This window comes from Anas platyrhynchos, chromosome 20 (assembly GCF_047663525.1).
Source record: "Anas platyrhynchos isolate ZD024472 breed Pekin duck chromosome 20, IASCAAS_PekinDuck_T2T, whole genome shotgun sequence".
In the NCBI taxonomy this organism is placed as follows: domain Eukaryota; kingdom Metazoa; phylum Chordata; class Aves; order Anseriformes; family Anatidae; genus Anas; species Anas platyrhynchos.
Window position 1 is genome coordinate 10,470,052 of NC_092606.1, and position 17,552 is coordinate 10,487,603.

The 17,552-nt window shown below is 43.0% G+C and overlaps 1 protein-coding gene and 1 long non-coding RNA gene across 8 annotated transcripts in view; one reads left to right on the forward strand and one right to left on the reverse strand.

Moving 5' to 3' along the window:
• LOC119713266 (uncharacterized) overlaps nucleotides 1–17,552 on the forward strand; it is a 66,496-nt gene that overhangs the window by 17,489 nt on the left and 31,455 nt on the right. For 4 of the 5 annotated variants that reach the window (XR_011804308.1, XR_011804309.1, XR_011804306.1 and 1 more), the window contains exon 4: nucleotides 9,112–9,370. The exons of the other annotated variant lie outside the window; for it this stretch is intronic. This is a non-coding gene — a long non-coding RNA (uncharacterized lncRNA). The remainder of the gene's footprint in view (nucleotides 1–9,111; nucleotides 9,371–17,552) is intronic. 5 annotated transcript variants of the gene reach the window in all.
• CALN1 (calneuron 1) overlaps nucleotides 10,313–17,552 on the reverse strand; it is a 130,651-nt gene continuing 123,411 nt past the window's right edge. For all 3 annotated transcript variants that reach the window (XM_027445955.3, XM_072026187.1, XM_013105853.5), the window contains exon 6: nucleotides 10,313–16,978. In XM_027445955.3, coding sequence (XP_027301756.1) covers nucleotides 16,851–16,978 — 128 coding nt within the window. In that variant the 3' untranslated portion in view covers nucleotides 10,313–16,850. The remainder of the gene's footprint in view (nucleotides 16,979–17,552) is intronic.

Here is a 17,552-nt window from a genome sequence, read left to right on the forward strand (position 1 = left end):
TTTGTGTGTAAGGTAAGCTCTGTTCAGAAGGTGGAGGCATAGCCTGTGAGTATGCAGGGAGCCAACTGCACACTTGGGAGAGATCATATGTTCGTGCAGACCCAATTAAGGATCCAATGCAAATGCTGTGCAAAAACAGCACTAGAAAACCTACTCCTTCTCTCGCTTTCATCTATGCTTCTTTGGTACTTACTTTCTAGCTGTTGTGTTTCCCAAAAAGAAATGGCATAGAAACGTTATATCATAGAGGAAAAAGAAAAGGCAAATGAGGCCATGCTACTTCTTCAGAGCAAACAGCCTGCAAAAATCTGAAGCACAACCCTGTTTCTTCCAAAAACAACTATCTGTCTTGCAGCCAGCATTTAGAAATGTCTTGATAACCTCAAGGGCGGGTTTGCTTTCTTCATTCTACACAATTTCTGGGTTGGGCATGAGGCCTCCTCCAGGCTTTCTGATGTTCCCCGGCATTACCTGAGGTTTGTGCTGGGGAGAGCCAAGATCCCACTGACTTGGCTTCAGTACTTCCCAAGAAGAGGCATCTCCATGGTGCTTGGTATGGAGGGAATCTCACAAAAATCATCTGCAGCACTAGGTTGGAGGAATTGCATCCTATAGCACCTGTGTTTGAACTTTATTTGGTGTCTCCCTGGTGCTCTGCACCAGCAAGGAGCAGCTCTGTGAGGACAGCCAGGCCCTGTGCAATGGGGTGCTGGTGCTCAGCCTGCTGCACGGGGGCCTCCTTGCATGATGGGGGAGGCGTGAGCCTTGGAGTGAATGTGCTCACGATTCGCCTGTGGTCGTAACTAGACATCTTGTGGCCTTCTGAATTTGGAGTGTCAGCAAAGAAGAAATTTCATATGGGGGAAGAGAAGAGAGAAGCAGGTGAGCATGGCCACCTGAGGTTGAGGAGCACCAAAACTGGGTTTACTCTGATGAAGGGGGGATTGCTCATCTCTGAGAGAGGGGACATGGGGGTGGCTGGTCTGGGTGGACATCTCCAAGCCTCCTTCTGTATCCTTGCCTTCAATACACTTTCTCCCCAGTTTTTCCTCCATTGAGGAAGAACTTCCCTGATGCTCTTGTGCAGGTAGCACAAGACTTTGTTTGACTTGCATCATTTAATGCTGAATATTGGTGTTTGGGTTGCCTTCCCCATCTGTCCTGTGTTTTCTGCCTCAGGCTAGACCCTTGAGGGTCAGTGCTTCCTAGAGGGGAATCTCACTCCTCTCTGGGAGTATTTTGTGCTGCAAATTTGTCCAGGGCTAGAGGTGAATGGAAAGATGTTGCCTTCCTGTGTGTCACTGAGGAGCAGAAGGTTGCTTTGGATGTTGCAGTAATGCTTCTGTAGGTGGCTGGGAAAGAGGAAGGGCAAATGTCTTCACTAAACAGCAGAATGACCTTCAGTAAATTTGGGACAAAGCTACTGACTTGACCTAGCTAAGTTCATTAACAAACTCACAATGGACACTATCTGAAGGAAAAATGACTTTTTATAGATGTAATAGATTTCTTAATTTCCAAATATAAACACAATTACCAGAATGCCTCATTACCCATAAATTATCTTCATGGAATATGGTTCCGTGGGATGGAAGATCTGCTCTGTCAGAAGTTTGGAAAATATCAAAACAAACAAACAAACTCTGGCAAACAACAAAGAAAGCAAAAGTAATATAATTAAGTCTCAAGAGATGCTTATGCAGCTTGATGCAGAAATTAAGTCAATACAATTGAACGGTTAAATATTGACTGAATTGTAATATTTAATCAAGTAGTATTCATATTGTTCCCCTTTCAAAAGAGGTTTAGCTGGTTGTTTTATTGACTTTTTAATCAATGCTTTAATTACATTGGTGCTCTAATTTCATAATAAGCTTGCATTAATTTAGGTAGCTCTTCTATATGCAGACACTAATAGGAAAACCAAACCAAATGAAAACAATATGCTTTTCTCACTCTCCACATGAGATGTAAACTGTACTATTTATACTCATTTACTCTTGCAAAGGAAAACGACACCAGGAATTTATATTACTCAAAATGACCACGAGTTCTTTATTTGTTGCTTAGGTCAGCTCTGTTCCTGAGAAGGATTTGTGAAAATAAGAGCTTGGGTCAACAGTGTGTCATCAGGTTATTCCTCAGATTCTGAAAAACAAACTGTTTGGATATGTTAGAAGATAATTGGGGGTCAACATAAATAGAGAAATACCTAAGCTTACTCTCGGGCAAGTCTTTATCCCATTTGGTGTCATTCACTTTGAATATCAGCTCTTACCAGAACGGCCAGGGTGAGTGGTGAGAAGAAAAAATTGACCTGTTTGTTCAACAGGAGGATTTGTCTTGGTGCTTAGGATGCTCACAGATTCATAAACCTTGAGGAGATCTGCCTCTCATTTTTTCCTAATGGCTTAATACATAGAGATCGGTGGTTAAAGATAGATGATTAGATTTTAGATGCCTGCACCTGAGCTACTCTTTCTGTATGAGCAGCTGTAACTCAGGAGAGTCTAGAGCACCATGTGGATGAACAGCTTATTAAACTTCTTATTAAGCCTGCCTATGCCTTTTATGTCTTGCTGTAACCTTTCCTAATAACCAGTGTAACCTGGGTGACAGTGGTTAAGATGAACCCCAGATAAAGATGTTTTGCACCATAGCTGGGAGTTGGACCAGATTATCTTTGAGGTCTTTTCCTACCTTAATGATTCTATGATTCTAAATCAGTGAGGCTGTCTTCCATGCTGGCTACCTTCATGCTTTGACCAACCCATCTCCATGGCTGTAGCTTGGTGGGACCAGGGACATCATGGGGCTTTTGGCAGCCTACAGGGTGCTCTGCTGGGCTTCTTCTGTTTGCTGTGCAGCAGACCTGTCACTTGTGGGTGCGCATGGGTGCCTAATTCCTGCTGTGACTGCTAATGAAAAAGTAATTCCTAGCCCTCTTCTTCCCCCCCCCCTCCCCCCCCTTTTTTAGAGACAAAGCAAGAAGGCAGATGACTATTTCTAAGCATATCTTTGCAGTTTCTCAGTAAATGCAGGCAGCTGCTCCTGGTTCTGATTAGCACAGAGGTGTGAATTGCAAGCTCTGCTCCTGAAACCCTACCTTAACATGCCAGAAAAGTGAACAATTTCCCTGGGATACAGAAGAAAGCATTGTTTTAGCAAATGTCAATAAAGCCTAGTGGTGAGGTCATGTCTTGGACAGGAGCATGCTTGGAAGGCCATGAAGATGCTGTTATCCCAAGACTTCTTTGTCACACAGTAAGACCTTTACAAAGCTAGACTGTTTCAATACAAAGGATTTTTCATAATGAGGTCACTGTGACTGGGAGGGTTCTGATATCACCACGGTCACAATAACTTTAATAACATGTTGCTTTACACTTAGAAGTGATGCAGACATAAATGGATTTGTTTAGTCAATGAGATAAGGTGTCCCAAAAGTATTAAGAAATGTGTATGAATATATAAATCAGATGGTTTGGACTGTAAAAGGATGTGTTACACGATGGCTTTTTGGAGCTGCCCCCAGCTGATGCTTCTACATCTGTTGCTCGTCATCTGCCAGAGCAAGGAGGCTGTGAGCTGTAAAAGGATAACAGTTTGCCTTGTAAGAATGCTTCATTGATTTTTATTAACACAGGTTGTTAACTCTACCTGCTGGTATCTGCTTAGCTCAGCCTGGGGCGTTCTCTTGCAATTTCAGAGCAAGTGTTCAGAGCTGAACTTAAAGAAAGGGATAAGTAAATAAACATTACTGAGCTCCTGCTGCATGCAGTGGAGAAGATGTCTTTATAGCTTATTGTGAAGGCACCAGCATGTCAATATTTCATAAAACAAATTGAGGAAGAATTAAACATTAATCCTTCTTTGGGAGTGTGGAGTTGGCATAATTGCATCAATAACAACCTTTGTGCTTCAGCAGGGCTTTCTGCTAGAGCAGGTTAGTAGTTCAGCAAGTCTGTTAAAGAAACACAGTGTTTACCTAGGCTGCTGGAGGTTGCTTTGGGTTTCAGGAAAGCCAGCAGTGGTTTTAACCTTTTATTTGCTCAAGGTCACTTTCTGATTTGGTTAAAAACAGTGAAGTAATTGCTATTGTGATCTGAACTCCAGCTTCCTGCCTGACAGATGTCAACAGTACGTACCCTGAATTCTCCGAAGCAATTTATCACGGCGGCACTGTAACTACCTTCCCAAGAAATCACAATGATTCACAGTACCCCTAATATGCTATCTCTCTCTTTCTTAGAGCCTTTTACTGAGACCAACATGAGCAAATCCACATGCTCAACATTTCTTCCATTTTGGCACAGTGTTGTCCCTTTTCAGTTGTTTCTTCACTTCTGTCCTCTGAACTGATGCTTGTTTTTCCTATCTATAGGAGACAAACATTTTAAATTAATTGCTAGTTTGATTTGTCCAAATCAATGATCTGTCCAAATACAATGAAAGTTCTGCTCAGTCTCTGAATAGGACAGTAGATAAATGATTTTTAAAATGCTCCCTGAAATTGTGTTTAAGTAATAAAAAATATTCAGAGTGGGTGGTGAAGGTCTTCAGGATTAAAGTGTGGGTTATACACTTGCAAATGTGTTTCCTTTTGGCAGGACTGTGTTGGCAGGGCCTAACCTGGAGCCTGTTTCTGGTACCTGGAGCTTCCTTTCACCACAAGAAACAATTCCCACTTTCAGCATTTTTCAGGCTTTTAGATCCTTTCTGGTTTGAATTGAGAGCAGACACTAAAATTGGCACCAGCAGAGCAGGAGCTGGCACAACACAGTGAGAAGCAGTATCCCCTCTACCTCAGCTCTGACAGCCATTAGCTTCTTCATGCATCTCCCTTGGTCAGGCTGTTCACAAAGTCTCCAGGCAACTTCTGGAACACAGAAAGTCTTCTTTGGAGATTGCAGGAGTTGGAATTATTTATTTTGGGGTGCACAATTGCCCTTTCTGACCATATAATTTGAGGAACTAATTATCCCTTGGCTTCTCCTAGCAAGTCTAACCTTTAGCTCAGGGTCAGAAAATCCATCTTGGTGGAGGCAGGAGAAAGCCATGGGTTTTTCAAACACCTCCCGCACTCAGGATGCTCGCAGCTAGTCCCAGCCATACTGTACCATGCTGCTGCCCAGACATGATCTGAAAGCTGGAGATGACAACCATTTCCTGGGTCTTTCTTTCAATGATCTTTCGGATTTAGCACTAAGGCTTGTATGATGTGGAAGAAGATGAAGAACCTCTTCTTAATCCTATCCAGGATGCTTGCTGATGCAGAATTGGCCCCGCATCATGTATGGTTTGTCTGGTTACTTAATGGCAAGGGCACACGGAGTGCTTAAATCATTGCTGAGAACTGGAGCCGGGTTGGCAAGAGAAGCATTTGGAGAGATCAAATGAAATGAAGACAAGCGGCAGTAACTGGTAATGAGGCAGTGAAAAGACAGGGAGCTTCATCCTTACCTTTCAAACAATGTGAGGGTAATAAATTGCTTGTTCATACTCTATCTGAAATCATCTGCATGTGAGTGAATGTGATTTTAATTTTGGTGACATGCAGACGCCAAGGTTGCTGGTGCTGGCCCAGAGAACAGGCAGCAGCTTGTGTGTGCAGACAGGGCGGGCCATGGGATGAGCTACCCAGACACACCACCGAGCCAGTGGGGAGGATGCTCTTGCTATTCAATTCACATATCTTGCTGAACATGCAGATGAGTTTAATTTATATTTAATCAGTCTCTGCAAACAGCAATCACTTGAGAGGTTTTCCATACAACATGCAGTGATTACCCTTATTACAGTGGTACCATTCATACTGCCAGTGCTGGGGTCTCTCAGCCCCTCCATTTGAAATCCTTCACTTCTGGAGCTTTAAATGCTTTCTGTAGAATGCTTTGCAGGCTGGAACTTGAAAACTCAGGAGGTGGCTCAGTAGCAGCCACACTTACAGTCATGTTTTCCTTGGGACTGAGCATTGGAAATGCCTCTGAGAGCCCCACTTTGTCCCTGCAGCTGGCTGGGGAGGCAGGTGCACTAGAGGGAGGTGACCCTGCCTGTAACGAGAGACCCCCCTCATGCCAAGTATTTATAGTTGTGGCTTTGTCTCAGGTTTTCTGGGTGTGAAATTTCAGACCTCCAGTCTTGCAGAAGATGTGATGAACTTTGACTGTTGGCTGATGTGTCAAAATCAGCCAGCTGGGGCCTGTCCTTATGCCTACAGAGGATGTTTTTGGCATCTCCACTGGAGCAGCACATTGCTGGCAGATCAGATCTGATAGCTTCAGGGCAGGGGCTGAGGCAGAGACAAGAATTTTTGCAAAACTAACTTATGATGTAAAAAAAGAAGAGCAGGCACATTTGAACAACTTCAGCTGGTTCTTTTCCATTAGAGCTTTCTCTATCTGTCCTTGCTTGTATTTTAGCTGAAACCTAGGAGTACTCCACCATCAGCAAGCAATCAAGGGAGCACTTCTGGATGCTTGAAGAGGTTCTTGGTCCTGTCTCTGTGCCAGCCAGAGGACACTGAAAATGTGCTTGCCTGCACCATCGGCATCATGCTACAGGCTGCTGACCTGTGGTTATGCTGTTGCACTGAATTTGTCTCTGTAGTGACATGTTTGGTTGGCCTGTGATTATCTCAGCTTTCTGTCATTATAAGGAGAACTATTTTTGACAGCTTATTCTAAAGCCAGCTCATTATGGACAAGTAGCAATCTAGACAGAAATTGGGGTTAAAAGACATTTATTATGGCATGACATCTTCACTCTGATACTTCTATGGTGTTATAATAGTGTAGGTGCTGGTGGCGGTTCCAGGGGATTTATTGTCTTGCCTTTCGGGCAAGCAGTGATGGGGCAGCACCTTTATTAATTATAAATGGTGTTGTAGATACAATGAAGTGGTCATTCCTTTTCAGCCAGTGACAAGAGGGACAGATGGCAATGAAATCACCAGCTTTCAGCCATTCATTGCTGATCCTTGACCAAACCTCGCATCTATAAAAGTTCCTTAATTGTATCTCCTCCCTTCCCCCCCCGCCCCCCCTTCTTCCCTTCCGAATCTCCCCTATCCTTAGCAGTTGCCATGAAAGCATACCAGCTCCTGAACAGACAGCCTCCTTTCTGAGCAAAGACTAAGAATGGAAACTTTTAGTACAGAATGTGCTGTTTCAGAAAGTTGCAAAAAAAGTTCAAGTTGGGAGACTGATGTGTTGCATTCAGCAGCCTCAATGCTAGCAGCAGCGATCAACATCTGCTGTAATTACTTTCTTTAGAACTTTACAAATGTGCTGATAATTTTGGTGGAAAGAAGAATAAATGGGAAAAGATCTGGAAGATACTCTTTTTTACTCTGGAAGATACTCAATTTTTTAATTAAAATGTTTTTGATTTAAAAAAAAAACTCTTAAAGAAGCAATTAAAACAAGATGGTATTACTCTATACTTACATGGAAAAGCCTTGCCAGGATTAACTAGCTTTCACCAAATAAATTACTGCCCTTGGATTTGCATTAGCAAATACTTTCTATAGATGTTAATCAGGAGGAAGTTTGTATTGAGTGGGTGAGATCGAAGCAGGAAAAGCAGCCTGCAGGGTCATGTGCAGAGTACCTAACTGGGGGAAAGCATTGTGTCTAACTGAAGCCACTTCCTGCTGTGAGTTTTGATCTCCAGGAGACCAATGTTGGAAAGAGGTTTTAGGTGGAGCCATGTCTGAATTTTATTCCGACTACAGAAAGCTTTATTTTTTCACTATTTGTATTTCAGTAATTAAATTTGAGGCCTTGGCCAGACTCCATTTAAACAAAGCAAAGAGCCAGGGTGCAAAATGCTGTGCTGTATGATGACCTAATCCAAATCCCACCAAGTCTGGGAATGTTTCCACCGACTCCCCAGGAGCTGGATTGGACCCACACAGTCATTCCTGCCCCTTGCCAGTGCCTGCTCCCCCGGCAGCTGGCACCTGAAACCTCCTGGTGGGCACAGCTGAAGGATGGACGTCTGGGCACTGTTCTCTGCTGAATGGACCGCACTAAAATAACACGTGAGCTAAATAAGCTTTGGCAGACCTGGAGCAGTGGTCATGTTTGTGGGCTCTTCTTATGGTGGGGATAATGCAGTTTGGTCTGAGTCTGAATGTGGCACGTTTTTCCTCTTTTAAAGTTTGTTTTCTTCCTTCAGTCAGTGAAGATTTCCCAATGGTTTCATAGTCACTGCTTTGGCACTGTGCTTCTCCTCACCAAAGGCTGCCGGACAGAGAAGATGCGTGTTAGTGATGATGCCAGTGAATTTTAACTCCTGAATAGTTTTGGTGGCTGAAACACAAAACGTGGTTTCATTGAGGACTGGGACTGCAATGGTCTGAATATGAACACTGTTGGCAAAGAGCTGAGTGGTATAGGGCTGGTATCTCCTCCCAGCAGTGCATTTCTTTGATTACTCACTCGTTCCTATGATAAATACATAGGAATTTCTATAATACATTTGATTCATTCCTATAATGAATTCAAGCTTCTTCCTAAGCCATTCATTAAAATGCTCTTCACTTACATAATATAAAAGGTCAACTAGAGTGTACTAGTGTACAGTGTCTTTTTTTTTTTTTTTCTATTGGATCACAAATTTTGTAAACGTTTCATGCATCAGTTGTTTTTCAGTGGTAATCCATGCATAGATAATTGCTCATACCAAAAGTTGTGATGGTTCCAGGAATAAGGAACAGTATCTGAGCCACCAGGCTGTTGTCCAAATGCTTACAATTAATAAATAATGTGAATCCATGAAACGGAGTGTGATACATAGTGTTGTCTGGGGAAAAATACTAATTTTTTAGAGTTTAAATGAAGGAACCAGAACTGCTATTTTTGAAAAATAGGTCTAGGGAAAGCATTACAGGCCTGTTCCAAGCACAAGGTAGAGGAGATACTCACAGGGGCACAGTGGGAGCTTTGAGGCTTGCACTGTTTCTCCCAGCAGGCTACCCACTCTGACCTGGGTCCACACGGATGAAAACTACTTACCTGCATCAATTGTTTCCTTTAAAGCTTTTATTTAGTTACCTCTACAAGCAACTTTGGGGACAATCATTATCTTCATACTTATCTCCTCCAGCCAGATGGTTTGCAGCACATGGTGGACATTGAGGACCAGCAGCTGTGTGGAATGGTCTACAGTGAAAGGGAGAGCTGTGGATTAGCCAAGGGAGCATCTGCTCTTCAGGACATGCGAATGTGGCTTAGCTGAACAGTGCAGCTCTCGTGGTATGAAGCCTTGGTGTCAGCAGAGACAGGATTAAAATCTGTGGTCAACATGCTCTTTCCAGAAGGACCCAGGCCCATCTGAGCTCAGGGAAACAGGCCCTGAATCTCTGGTAGGTCTAATAAAAGTGGTTCTGAGTCTTTAAGCAAGTGCCATGGAAAAACACATGGCATGTTCTGTCCCTTCGCTTTGAGATCTGCATGCGGTGCCCACCAACCTCACCAGTCCTGATTTGACTTCCACCACTTCCAGAGGAGAAGTGAAATTCATCTCTCTGGCATACTAATGAGTCCTGTGCATCTGTTTCACTCCTGAAGCATTGATCCTGGCTCCGAACAGCCACAGCATCTATTCAGCCAGGAGCTCTTTTTTGTAATAACAGGCTTTAAAATATGTAAATCTATTTTCAAAGCAAAATATAAACCTCGAATGTTCATGTATCCCTCAGAAGGAAGAAGGGGTCTCTGTCCTAATATTTTATGCAAATCTAGCTTTTGCTGTTGTACTTGGGCATGAATAAATATCAATGACTGCTTTAAAATGAGGAAAAAAAGAAACTTCATCCTTCATCAAAAGAAAAAACAACTTTATTTCTATTGCATAAATAATGGTAAAATTAAAATCTTTTTATACAGAGTATATATTTACAGTAGTGTTTGGTTAGAGGAAACAGCCGATACATATGGCATTCGGTTTTCCTTTTATACACATCTTTATACACTTGGGTAACTTGCAATAACATAGGATTTATTTAAGTTGCATGCCAAGTTAATTTATATTAATATTTACAGTGTTTTGTACAAAGTATTTTTTTTTTTTACTATTATGTTGCTGACTTTGTGAGTTGTTTCTTTAATTAAAATGCCATGTCTTCTGTTAACAAGCAAAAATGGTCAATTTTTAACAATGAATAGTAAATGGCTTGAAAACAGTTGGAGATGAAATGACGACAAAAATGAGATGGATGCATTAGTGAAGAACTTAATTCCTACAGATGAATCAGGACGCATTGGTTACTTAGATCCTAGCATGGATTAAATGGTAACAGGCTGGATTCTGTTTTTTTTTTTTTTTTTTTTTTTTTTTTTTTTTTTTTTCCAGCTTAAGCCAATTAACTCCAATGAGTTACTTCTTATTTACTCTGGAGTCCGAGAGGAACTTCAGCTTTCTTCCTCCCGCCACCCCAATTAAAATCTGAGAGAACACGAGCTGCTGCATGAAGCTGAAATAACTTTGGCTCCTCTGACAGAGATGGTGGGAAATGTCATGCCACTCTTGAATAGCTGCAATATGAAAATATGTGCACTTTTTTGAAGATTGCTGTCAAATGGCAACCCCAGGGGCCTGATGCTGCAAACACATCGGCAGCATGGTTTGAGTGTGGTGGGACTGCTCACAGGAGAGACAACATGCCTGAGTGTTGGCAAGACTGGAAGAGTAGCTACTAGAGCAAGCTCGACAGCTTTATATGGGATGGTCAAATGTCTACTTGTTGGCCAATGCAAGCTGATAAAGGAAAGTTGCATTATGGAACTTGCCTAAAGCGATGAGTGGGTTTGAAGATGCTTATTCATGATGCTGGCAAATATTGGCCATGAACAGCTGTAGAAAAATAATTGGATGGAAAATGGAAATTTCATTTAGTAATAATCTTCAAAGCTACAAAGTATTTTGTTCTGTCCTGACAGAAAATAATAAAAATTAAAAAAAAAAAAAGTATTTTCATGGTCGAATTGCCAAGAACTGATCACTAGATTCAGAGGAATTCCTTTTTCTCCCTTTTCCCCTCCATTTTGGGGCTGAAATTCTTTTCTACTGAAGATGCCAAACTGAGGCATTTTTCAGACTTTTGCCACTGGAACGAAAGTCTGAAAAACTTCAGACTCCACTTCATAGAGCTGCCTAAAACATGCTACTTGAACTGGAGAAAAACAAGATTCGTTTCTGATAATAACCAACAACACAGAGAGATTAAAATGTTTTGAGCCTTTTGTTTTTCTGTATTAAATTCCTTAGTTCCTGGGAAAGTAATAGGTTTTAAGTGATGCCAGGGAAATATAATTGCACTGTCAGAACTCAGTACAGTAAAATAATAGATTGAAAACCAGCAAGTTCTGTACATCTCCATCTGTGGAATGTAAGCATGATTCAGAGCCAAGAAAAAAAAAAAAAAAAGATACTTTATCAGATTCTCATTTTAGAAGAGTTGGTTTTTCTTCTTTCAAATAGTCATCCATAAAGCAGAAACTAAATAATTTATTACACGGGTGGATAAAATAGGGAACTTCATTCTTAGTGATCTTAATGTATTCCTCCTACTGCTTCTCTCTTTGCAGATCTAAGTCTGACTCGGGACTGTGAAACTCTTGCTTTTGTGCAATGACAGCCCTTGGCAGTGCGACTTGCTCTGGGCACGTGCACGCTACGTGCAGGGAAAGAGAGTCTTTCATGGAAAAAAGCTGAAAAGTACCGGGCACCTCGCAAAGCAATGTGTCATCTCGAGCAGAGCCAGCACTGGACCTTGGATAGCCTTGCATGGTCCTCTGGGTGTCCCAGGAGATGCTTTGGTCTTTTGGAGCAGGCAGAAAGATGCAGTGCGTTCTTTCCATGGAATAAAGTGTTTGCCAGTAGGTACTTTGCTCATCCAAGTCTGTCAAAAAGACTTCATCCATCTCAAGTAGCATCTTTAGGAATGCTTCCTACCTGTTCTTGATTTACTTCCTCACTATTCTATTACTTATGGGAGAAAGACTGGCCTCAGCTTAAAACAGTGCATATATCTTATATAACTTTTTTTCTTTTTTTTCCCCCGAGTTCATGTAAATCTTTAACGTAAAGCAAGTAACATCCAGCTCTAACAGTTCATCATGTCCAAAGTGAGTGCCCAGTAACCACCAAATAGCATGTATGAAGTCTCTCAGCAGGTGATACCCCAATATCCAGCTCTAGTTCACCTGGGAGCGGGGGCATGTAGACAGGTCTCCTATACCTGCTCACAGGTGACCCCTGTCCTGGGGAGGTCCATGAGTACCTCCACCAGAATGGGGTGTCCTCTAACAGTTACCAGCACATTTGTAGGTACCCATCAAACTGAAAAATTAATTACTTCTTTCTTTTCAAGACTTTGTCCTTTGTCATCTCTATATGACCTCTACCAGCATGAGGACCAAACGCCCCCTAAAAGAGTGTTTCCAGTTGCCCACACTGCTTGTGGTTTTTAGTTCTCTATACCACTGCCAATACTGCACCTGATTATTAAAGCCTTCTCAGCGGTGGAGCCAGGCCCCAGTGAGGCCCTGAGGTGGTGCAGCCTGTTGTGGGCAAGTGCCTGCCCCTGAGGTCCAGCACCACGCTGCTCTTGGCCTGCACAGTAACGCCTCAGCTGAGGCCTTTGTGGCTGACCTGATGGTATGGCTTCGGATCTGACAGGCAATCCATGCTCCCAGAGCAGCTTTTTGCTGGAATTCATTTCTCTGTGGCCTCTGAAGTGTCACATGCTTGCTGCCCCCTCGTTGGCTTCTCCAGGTGCAAATGCCTTGTGGTGCTTGAAAATCAGGCTGTGCCTTCAAAGTTAAAGCCACAAATGGTTCTCAGCAAAGCAGCCCTGCGCTGTGCCAGAGCAATAAGCCAAATCCTTCCCATCAGGACTGGTCCCTCCGTGATGGACGTGCCCAACAAGCCCAAGGCAGCCTGTGTTGAGCAGCACGTACACTGCCTTAATTTTATTTGCTCCCAAGCCAAACCAAACTAAAGCCTCTCTCAAGCTAAAACAATCACGGCCACCTTAAATCTTTCCCTCTGTGCCAATCTGTTTAATTGCACACCTTATTTTTATATTTTGTGACTAAGCCAACAGAGTCATCTTCAGGGTGCTCAGAATTTGCTGATAATTTGCTAATCCATGAGCTCAACGGCTGTCCTGGGCTGCTGGGAGTCATTTGTCCAGCCTTGGTGTGGCTGGGAGCATGTTTGCAATTGCTGTGTGTCGCTCCAACTTGTGGCACACATGTCACGAACAGCGAGGGTTGCCATAGCAATATCCTTTTCATACAGAATTGCAGTGCTGAAAAGACACTTAAATTCTCATGTAACTGGCAAGAGCATAAGTTTAGTGCTTTTTCTGACAGCTCTACCTAGCCCTGCTGCAGTCTGGGTATTTTTTAAAGTATGTTAATTAGCACTTAAATAGTGGTGTTTTTTTATATTTTTTATTTTTTTTAAGTATGGGATGTGTTTTTATTTTTATTTTTATTTCTTTGATTCTTCTACTTTCTTCCCCCTAAACCTTTGCCATCAGGTTCCAATGGAAATTTTACTGCTCTATTTTTACCTACTGTCTGTAAAAGCAATAAAAAAGCCCCTTTTTCCATCTCTTATGTAGAAGAATACAAAAAAAAAAAAAAAAAAAAAAAAAGGAAAGAAGATAAATGGATGTTACATAAATGGAGCCAGGGAGAGGGAGGGAGGGAGGAGACAGAGGTCCAGTCCTGCTGGCCAGGAAGGATGGGAAGGTGTAACTAGAAAGGTTGCTGGAGGTTGCTGGGAGTGGAAGGGTTGAAACAGCTTGGCCTGATCCATCCTGCATTGCCACTCACTACCAGAAGAGCCTGACAGATTAAAGAAGGGATATCTTCAAGATGCCTTTAGATGAAGAAAGGCTGCTCTAGGAAGGAAGAGGAGACCTCTGGCAAGACATGGCACTGATTCATAATGGATAAATTGGGTTCCCCACAGAAAAAGCAAAACCAAAAAATCCCCAAATCCCGTACCCAGTAAAATCAGTGGGGAGTTTTGCAATGAACTCTACTGACCCCAGGCTATGGCTTTTACCAATATATTAATTATAGGTTTGGTTTTACAAATGGACCTTCAAGACGAAGAATTGTGCTGAACAATGACTGTATTTACAAAGTGTTTTTTTTTTTTATGGAACATGCATGTAGAAATTATGGAGCCTCTAGAAAGCTTGGAGGAATGGAAAACATTATCTTGTCTGTAAGGTAGCTGTTATAATTGGAGTCTGCCTGGTGTTAGCTGTTGGATGAGTGAGAAGAACATGGAGAAAAGCCTGGTGTGTTTTACTTGTCTTTCTGTGCTAAGCAAAGAGGCAATGCTCTGCCCCATGGAGCTGCTGTGCTGAGCGGGGTTGGTGGGTCAGTGCCCACCAATGCTCCATCTCCGTCTGCTCTGCTTCCCACATCCACTCCAGCACCATCCCAGGAAAAAAAAAAAATCTTAATAAGTACCACTCAGTGGCAAGCAACATTTACACTATTTTCTGCTGCCCCCACCAATTCATGTGCCCCTGAGACCTAAAAATGTGGATGACAGTTCCCTCAAAAAGATCTCCAAGCTCATTATCTGCAATATCCAGCACAGTGAGTGTTGGGAGCACCCCTGATTTTCCCCAGCAGAGTGAAACCTTTGCTTGAGCTTGTCTATGATTTTCTGCTGTTAGTTTGAAGTCTGCTCCTGCCCTATAGGAAACACAAATCCCTCTATCTTCTAGGAGATGTAAAAATTTTAGTGGAATGTTTTGTGGTTGACCTCTATTAGTCACAGCAGAACAGAAATACAGAAGTGTGTGTTTGTGGAAGGCAGAAAAACAACTCAGCTGCTTTGGAAATGACAGCTGTCATCTTCAGATATGGAGGGGGGCACCAGGAAAATGGCAATGTGGAAGTGGGCAACTACAACACACACCTAAAGAGAAATCCTAAGCAGTGACATGAGTTTAAAAGGCTAGTGGGAGACAGAAAAATGAGAAACACATTTTCAAATTAGGCTACGAAAAAGAAACACAGGTTAAATATTATCAATTGAACTTGTAACCAAAAAAAAAAAAAAGACAAAAAAAAGACCTGAAACAAGTCTTTGAGATGGATCCAGGCTTAAGCCAATGACTGCTGTGTAGGACAAGGGAAGCTCATGGTTCACAATCCCTCTGGGAGCCATCCTGTCCCCCTCTCATGACACAGGAAACAGTCATCTACGTTCCAGGAGCAGGATCTCACTGTTCCTTGGTGTTTCTGGAGCTTGCCCAGCTGGCAGCATGAAGCCACCGCAGCTCTGACGCCTGCGTGAATGCTTCCCGCACTGGCTCCGCATGTGCTGGCCACAAATATCTCCCATGAGGTCAAGGAAACCAGATCTCTCCCAGGGGTGACACACAGATGCACAGTTCATCTGAAGCTAAGTGCAAGGATTTGTATCATGTTTAAAAGGAGAAACACTTTCCGATGTAATCCTGGCTCCAGGAGTGTGCAGTCCCTGCACTTTCCGCGGGATGTGTTGTGTCTCTTGTTTGCATCACTCCATCTTCTCTTTGCTGCACATTAAAATCTCTTCCAGGAAAAATAACTAACACTTGCGGGATCTGAAAGTCTGACACACTACATAACATATGGCGGTATGCTCAAGTTTGATTCCTTCTTCTCTTGCTGCAGCCTGCTTTCCAGCTCATCCTCTCTTGAGCCCATCCATGGGATGGGTGGAGCAGTGGCAGCGGTGGTGGGATGGCTCCAGTGAGGGTCTGGAGCAGCTGGCTGGTCAAATCCCACATCACCACACAGGTGAGTATGTAATGTCTCTCATGAGAAGGTGTCTGACATGGAGGATTCACTGCAGATTACAACGACGGCAAATGAAATTAAATAAAAATTGGGCAGATGAGTAGCAGGAAGAAAAGCTGAGAAAGAGCTTTCCTTATGGTTTTGGTCTCAGATAAGGTTGTTGAATACCAATATAGTGAGAGGGCAAGACTTCTGAAAAGAAAATGTTGTTGAATACGCAGGTGGGACCAAAGAGAAGGCTGGTGCTGGTGGTTGCAGGGTTGGCTGGAAGACTGCACAAATCTCAGGAATGCCCATGTGTGAAAGCGGGTGGTGGTTCTTAAACCCTGATTTGCGGTGGGAAAAAATGTCAGACAGACTCATGCTACCCCACAGTCTGGTGTCAAAGGCAGTATTATGAAGCAAAAATAGACATTTTGTATGACGCTGGCAATTTCTCCTCTTTTTACTTTGAAAATACTGTACAAGGATGCTCTAGCTCCCCTCTAATGCCGTAAACTCAAAGGCATGGTCATAAGGGAAAAACAAAGTGAAGCTGAAGTACATGAAATAAAATGAACAAGACTTGCTTGTGGCAATGCTACGATCAACTTCCTGGGAATGTGGGCCCGGCGGAGAGCTATGCAAAATAGTCAGTTGGCCCCTAGGTTAAAAGACAGCCCTGCTGCAATGAGTCACGAGGCTGTGCCTCCTTGAAACTGCAAAACAGACTGCTGGATGAAAGTGTCTTCCAAGTTACCATTGCTGTTTTGAAGCAATAATTCAGGACTCCTGTATATTTTTTTTTATTGCATTAGGAAACAAAACCTTTAAAGCATTAAGACAGCCCTTTTATGTCCCTGCCAAAAGGATGTAGTTGATTCACAAGACACGTTACGCTGCTGGCCCCAGGCTCCTTGTCGAATGGTGCGTTATCTGCCTGCCTCTGTCTCTTTGCCGTGTGAGAGTCGGTTCAGGGGAAGCTCACCCGGTGGCATGCGCATGCATGGTCAGTTTGGTTCACAGTGTCATGGCGAGAGGCTACTCCATGCCGCTCCGCAGGATCTGGTTGGCCGCAATCAACATCACGCTTATAATAAAGGCCATGGCAAATGCGCAGATAAGGCTCTTCCGTACACAGGTCTGTCTGTTCTGCTTCTGGGCGTGCACTGCAGGAAAGACAAGAGAAAGATCATAGCATCATGCAATCACAGGATGGCTTGGGTTGGAAGGGGACTTAAAGACCATCTAGTTCCTACCTCCTGCCATCGGGGGTTACTCGATGAGTTCCTCGGCCAAAGAAACATTTTTACTTTCCACTGGGATCGACTGAGCTCGGAAATCCTCCTTCTCCTCAATGTATACCCAACTTTGGCTGAACCCTCTAGCTTATACTTCAAAGATCCCCTGTGCTGGCCAAGCACTACCTCTCCTTGGAGACCATTGGGGTGAATATAGCTGGGACATTTCCAAATAAACAACCTTACTTTTCATTACTTCCATACCAATTTTCCTATTAGACTGCCCTCTTGTACTGCGGGAATCCCTTTCTCACTCACATTGGCTTTAAAAACCTTCAAATGCCTGAAGATTTAAGTGTTTCAGTAGATCTGGGTAGGGTTGTGGTTTTTTTAAGTTCTTTATGAAGTTCTCTATGCATTTCTTTTATCAGAAATATTGGTCTTCTGTGAATCCCCTTAGTCACGTCCAGGTTTTTCCAATTATAAGTCAAATGGGAGCAAG